This window comes from Oncorhynchus nerka, linkage group LG4 (genome assembly GCF_034236695.1).
Source record: "Oncorhynchus nerka isolate Pitt River linkage group LG4, Oner_Uvic_2.0, whole genome shotgun sequence".
Taxonomy (NCBI): Eukaryota; Metazoa; Chordata; class Actinopteri; order Salmoniformes; family Salmonidae; genus Oncorhynchus; species Oncorhynchus nerka.
The window spans coordinates 41,629,394-41,636,307 of record NC_088399.1 but is presented as its reverse complement, the minus strand read 5'-3'; the positions used below and the strand labels follow the sequence as shown (position 1 = coordinate 41,636,307).

The following is a 6,914-nucleotide window of genomic DNA, read 5'->3' as shown; positions in this document are numbered from 1 at the left end:
GCCCTAAACAAAGTCAACTTCCCACACAGGTGGGAGAAAGGGCAGCCTAAGTATAGTTCTCAATCAGAGACAACGATAGGCAGCTGTCCCTGATTGAGAACCCTACCCGGCCAAAACATAGAACTACACAACATAGAACATAGAATACCCACCCCAACTCACGCCCTGACCAAACCAAAATAGAGACATAAAAAGGATCTCTATGACAGCAAGAGCTTTTCTGTCTTAAAGAGGCAGTGTTGTATTTTGAGACAGGCTTGAATAAGCTAAATTGACAATCGGCGGAGGGTAGCATAATTTGTTTAATTCTCTGTAATAATGGTATGGGAATAATAATGCATTTTATTTTGTGAAGTGGTTTCTTACATCAAACAACACAAAAACATTTTCAGTCACCTCCTTGTCTGAAGGACATGTGGTTAATATCAAGCCCTGCATGTTTTTTTCAAACGTCTCATGGAATGTAGGCCAACATTGAACACCACACATTGACTGCTACTGGCTGAAAGATAAAACAGCTATTTCCATGTTAAAGTGTTATGGGATGCATTTTCCCCACTGTTTTTGATGTTTGGCCACTCTGGTAGACCTAAATTATGATCAAATAGCCACAGTAGCCTACTTGACCACTGTCTGAAACTGTAACTTCAAGCGGGTACAGCCTCAGTGTTGAACAGACTTTTCACATCGTTGAAATTTGCGCTGAGCAGACCCAAAAATTTCTTAGTGCTGAATTTATTTTTAGGAAACTTTGCCGGTATGAGAATTGGAGTGGGTCCAGAATGTCTGGGATAATGGTGTTGATGTGAGCCATGATGAGTCATGATGAGCCATGATGAGCCATGATGAGCCTTTCAAAGCATTTCACTGCTACGGGGCGATAATCATTTAGACAGGTTACCTTGGCGTTCTTCGGTACAGGGACTATGGTGGTCTGCTTGAAACATGTAGGTATTACAGACTGGGTCAGGGAGAGGTTAAAAATTTCAGTCAAGACACTTGCCAGCTGGTTAGAGCATTCTCTGAGTACGTGTCCTGGTAATCTGTCTGGCACCGTGGCCTTGTGAATGTTAACCACAGGAGGTTGGTGCCACCTTTATTGTGGAGGACGGGCTCGTGGTAATGACTGGAGCGGAATCAGTGGAATGGTATCAAATACATCAAACACATGGTTTCCTGGTGTTTGATGCCATTCCAATTGCGCCGTACCAGCCATTATTATGAGCCGTTCTCCCCTCACCAGCCTCCACTGATGTTTACCGGTTTTAAGGTCTTACATCACCCACGGAGAGTGAGATCACACAGTCGTCCGGAACAGCCAATACTGAAAAAAGTTATTTTTAACAGAAACATTTTGCCAACCTAAGACATGATATATAATTATGTATGTTGGTCCATTTCTGCTTGTCTCGGACTTTGATGTGTGGACTTACTCCCTTGACCTCCCTGTAGGTGTCATAATCACCTACACATCATTGCTTTACTCAATATGAATAACATGAATCCTGGTTAGGTTCCTGTCTAGTCATTGTGCTCTGTGATAATACATGCACGTATATATAAAGAGTACACTCATTTCACTGTACATGATTATGACCCACATTTCCTCCTTTCAACTCAGAAGTGTTTCATGTCAGGGGGAACTCACTCGACCACATCCTTGTCAGCACAACTCAGGTGAGGGTAGACCACTCTTGCCACAACCCCTCTACCATATGAGAATGTCCTTACCCAACAGCCAGATCAAACATATACACAGTCTGCATTGTAAGATGGTAGACCACAGGGCATCGAGGAAACAGGAAGCACTGCAGGGGTAACTTCCCTCACCACCGGTTCACACACACAGCACTGTGGGGAATATGGACTGTCACTTCTAGTGAATCTAATATGCTGTAACTATTTGTGTATTTCTTACATAATTGTCAGGGTGTATACTTTACGTAAGGCATGTACGGTAATAATACAGGAAATAAGAGAAATAATTGCACATTCATTCATGGGAGCACTGACATTGGATGCAGGATGTTGATGCAGACCTCTTGTTTCAAGAGAATCTCTTTTATTTCATCTCTGTACCACACAGGAAACGCTGTGTGGCTTAGTTTAGGGAAGTCCCCTTTCTTGATAACATAAGTCCACATAAACAAGTTTGGTTCATAACAGGTTTGAACCAGTCTCAAGTTAAACCAACCCAAAGAAAATAGCATATGGATCTACACCATTTGTCAAGAAAACGTACATTCTCCAAAACCTTCCAACCTCAAAATATGCCCCATTCCATGGAGTCATTTACACCAAATAATTCCCAAACTGAAGCCTACTGTATAACTTTGGCACTTGAAGTCACAAGTCATGAGTCTAGAGGTATCAATAATGCCATTACATTGAAAGTATTAGTTGTTTATTAATGTATTTTGAAGTTCATAGTTTTGTTGGATTTATGTGTCAGATATTTTAACATTCTTAATCTCACTTTCCCAGCCCACCAACTAGGAAGGGCGTGATTTCCATCACTTAAATGATATCAATGTGTGAGGAACAGGACTAGGGAGTGGGTTTGGAGGCAACTGTCAAAATATCAGTGTTGCATTAAAGATCTCAACTTAAAACAATCTTTCAAAACTGTTAAACCTGGACATGTTGAAATAGTTGTAACATCCATAGACAGGCATTCAATCCGGTATTCTGTCTGTGTCAAAGGCTGATGGTGATATTAGAAATCAAGCACCAAACAATTTCCTTCCCAGTCACTGTAATGGACACATTTTGCAAACGTATGTGCAATAACAACAATGAACATTGCAAAACATTGTACATCTGGTTACTAAACAGCTACGACTTGAATGCAACCCAGAACAAAGCAACCATCCGCCTGGTTAACTATTACCAGACAGCTTCTTTTTTTTAATCGATGCATTTACAGTAATTCTGTGATACCATTTAACTGTGTTTTTTTTTAATACAATCTGATAAACGTCTTCAGTGATTCGAGTTTTCAGTATGTTTGACCTACCGCATTACCAAGGAAAAAAACATATTTCTAAGTATAATGTGAAGTTCCGTCATTAGTAATTGACCAATGCTTCTGTATCTCCTATTTATGTCCTCAAATACAAATATTTATATCAAAAGTTATACAGCACAATTCTAACCATTGTCCTTGACAAGACCTTTGATTGGTGAACGTTAAATGATTCCCAAATTTGGATGGAACAATCAATGGTATTGGCCGTGCTAAACAAACATGAAAGAACAACAACGACAAATCAAAACCGCTTCATAGGCACAACTTAAATAAAGGCATTTGTGACATTTTCATATCAAATATGGCGCTTGTCAATAGGGATTAAAACAAAAAATGCAATGACCACTTTTATTTACAAACGGCTAAAATCTCTGGACAGAGTCATGCATCACTTCACAACCTGAATGTGTCTTTAAAGTGCATGCAATAATAACCAGTTTGACGGAGTTGAATCATTCTGATAAAATACACAGCTTGATCAAACTGATGCCAATAAATCCTAAATACTGAACAACAAAAAATAAAGTACCGGGATTGTTTAAAAAGTGAAGGACCATATGCTTTAGCACAATATGGAATGAAGTAAAATCTCTCTTTAAAACTGTTTTACATATAAGATCTGACACTGTCCCAATACCTTCTTTTAGCTTACAGTATTCACATACAGTATTATTCACATTCTGTGAGAAAAAAAAGAGAGAAGAAGCAGCTAAACACCACGGTGTAGTCCGCAGCTCACATTCCACAATCGCAATGCCCCTCCATGTGACATACGCATTAAGCATCATATGAACATGATGGGTTAATACCTAAACATATCAAAGTGCTAAATTTTACTAAAATTTCCTGAATTTCCTGAATTCATACCAAAAGGAGGATGATGGCATGGAGGAAAGAGTCAGTTCTTTTTTAAATTTTTATAAGTATTCTATTCTTGTAATCTCCAACGCAAGACTTTTGAGTTACACACACTTGGTTGAACTTGTGATGTGAATTAATCTTGTTTAATTTTCCCCTTTTTCTAAAGTTTAACAAAAGTAGTTCCCATGGCAAATGACCGCTCTATGCTGTGATGTGGTATCTAAAAGACTCTAGAGAGGAAGAGAGAAAGAGGGTTATCCAGCATTATCACTGTAGAGATGGCCATGGTGAAGTTGACCGTGAGAATGCAGGCACATGCCTACACCATACACCAGAAGGAAAGAGTCTAGTCCTCCACAACCACATCCATTTTCATCTGTCGTCCTCCTTGGGGAAGTCCAGCGATCCTAAGCTCCCAAACCCCAGCCTAGCGCTCTCTGCATCGAAAGCGTCCATCTCCCTCTCCTGCCGTTCAAAAAGCTGCTTGATCCTTTCAGTGCGTTCCTTCTGAAGTGAGGCCAGCTCCTCTTCAATCTGAAAACACAAAAGTGATAATCAAATAAGGGACGTGGTCAGTTTAAAGAGGTGAGACTGTGTTACCACATAACCAAAACATACCTTCTGTTCCAGGTGGGCCCTGCGTAAGGAGACCTTCTGCCCCAGCATCTGCAGCTCCCTCTCATGTTGGGCTTCTGTCTGGGCCTTGGTCTTGCTCTGGTAGGCATCCAGTAGCTCCATCTCCTGCTGCAGCTGCTGCTTCAACGCCTGGCACTCCTTTTCCTGCTCCTCCTCCAGACGCATCTGGGGGACCACAGAGACAAGGGAAAGAGAGAGAGGGTTAAAAAAGACATGTAGCAGTAAGCATTGTGTGCCTGTTTGGAGGTTAAGGGTGAGTAGTGCCCTTACCGCTTGTGAGGCCATCATCTCATTGATGCTCTGCTCGTACTGCTCGGCCAGCACAGCGAGCTTGCGTGTCTGCTCCTCCTTCAGTGACTTTAGGATGGCCTTGTGCTCGCTCTTAGGAGAGACCTCAAGCTGATGGTTCCTCAGGGCTTTGTACTGCTTGTTCTGCACCTTACACGTGTCCTGGAACTGTTTCTTGATCTGCATCTCCAACATCTCCAAATAGAAAGAAAGAAACAATCGTAAGAAACATACAGTAAGAAACAATCATTTTGCCGGTTATTACTACCGGCTGAGCTTCAGTCTGATCAGGGGTGCGACTTTAATTCAAGGATCTTTGCCTTGATGTGCAGACACACAATGATTTATCATTGGCTCTTACTAAACCAAATGTACAGTGCAACAGCTGTAGTATAGATTCTATGCACCTTGAGGTTCCGGGGCTGCTGCCGCTGCTCCAGGGCGTGCTTCCTGTGCAGCTCTCTCTGCCGCCGGCCGTTGTACTCCTCCTGGTTCTCCAACTCGGTCTGGTGCTGCAGGAAGATCAGCTCAACACGGAGCCTCTGCAGTGTCTGCAGCTGCCTGCGCTCCAGCTCCTGAGTGGACTCGTCCTGTCGGATCATCAGGGCCTGCTCCATCTCCTTCTGGGTCTTCTTCTTATTCAGCTCCTGGGGTGGGACATATTCCTCATCTCCTCATTTCATTTTGAATATACAGTACTTCAGATTTCTACAATGCAAATTAGGCCATTTAACAAAAGAGGTTGGGGTGACAATTCTAGAGGCAATTCTATCAGCATCATTGGCAAGCTAAATATCAGAGAGGAACTGTACCTCTCTCATTTGCTCCTGTTCGAACTCGTGCCTCTTGACCAGTGTCCTGCGTTTCAGAGCACGGCAGCTCCTGTCATAGACCAGCCTCTGCTGGTTCAGAAGGTGGGCCTCATCCTCAGCCTGTGAGCGCTGCACCGTCTCCTTGTGCCTGGAAAGACGCTCCTGCTTCTCCTCCTTGGGCGTACTGGGCTCCTCATTCATCTCCTGCAACATCCAGATAAGAACCAGGGCATAATGGGTATTGCATGGAATCCATGGAAAAATCAAACAGTGTAATCACAGACCAAGGGGAAAAAAATTGTAAATGATTTATGCATTTACCTCTTTGATCTTGTCTTTATAGAGCCTGTACTCTTTTTTCTGGTTGTCTACGAAGGTGGTCAGCTCCTTCTTTTGCTGGGCAATGATCTGTTGCTGGATCCTCTTCTCCTCTGCTGTAGCTGCCTTTATCTGTACGGGAACATTCGAAATGTCCAAGATTTATTTTGTTGATTTCCTCCCTTCGATGTGCTTTTTAAAATTCTTACATTATGCTGAAAGGACAAAATGCTACGGATGCAATCTAATCAAGGGGCTGGAACATCTTCAGTTTACATTTTCATTCACAGCAACCAAGACCCACTGTCCTACCATGCAACAACATTATTCACCTCTTTGTCTGTGTGAACGGTGTGCCGTTTAGCCAGTCTCTCCAGTTCAATGTAAGTGTTGTTGGCGTGGGTCTCTACTTCCTTCTGCAACCGGAGCCTATGCTCGTCCATCTCCGCCTTCAGCCTGTTCTCCAGGGCGATCAGCTGCTTCTGGTGCTGCCGCCGCATGCGCTTATACCCAGACATCTGCTCCCGCAGCTCAGAGTCCTGCTCATGCTCCTGGATCTACCTGGTGACCTGGACACAGGGTTCAGGGGGTCAGAGGGCACAGAGAGAACAGTCAGGTGTGAAAAGCAAGAGGCCTGAGATACCTACTGTACAATTAAAATGTACTGAACTATATCGTTAAATATGGACTTACAAAGGGAGAAACACGAGTACCCTAGTCGCACTGAGTAATAGACTGTAAAATACAGTAGAACAATATCCTTCGTGAATCTGACACATAACTTGACATATTTTATGATCTTTGCAAGAATACCTTCAGTGAAATAGAGAAGAGAGACCTCAAAAAGACTATATACAGTACACCTAAGGGTAACTGCAGTATTCATTTGGTTCTATGTAGTTGCGCGTACTCTAGATCACTGTCTCTGAATATCACCCTTGATGTAGTATAACTACAGTAAATTCATTCCA

The 6,914-nt window shown here is 42.6% G+C and overlaps 1 protein-coding gene across 1 annotated transcript; it reads right to left on the bottom strand.

The window, feature by feature from the left end:
- Positions 1-2,074: 2,074 nt before the first annotated feature.
- Positions 2,075-6,491, bottom strand: LOC115124981 (serine/threonine-protein kinase TAO3-like). Its single transcript, XM_029654488.2, has 7 exons — positions 6,276-6,491; positions 5,947-6,075; positions 5,626-5,829; positions 5,221-5,460; positions 4,796-5,008; positions 4,508-4,690; positions 2,075-4,423 (listed from the first exon to the last, which is right to left on the bottom strand). Exons 1-7 carry the CDS (start codon positions 6,459-6,461, stop codon positions 4,262-4,264), a joined length of 1,317 nt encoding a protein of 438 aa, XP_029510348.1. The 5' UTR covers positions 6,462-6,491; the 3' UTR covers positions 2,075-4,261.
- Positions 6,492-6,914: the final 423 nt, after the last annotated feature.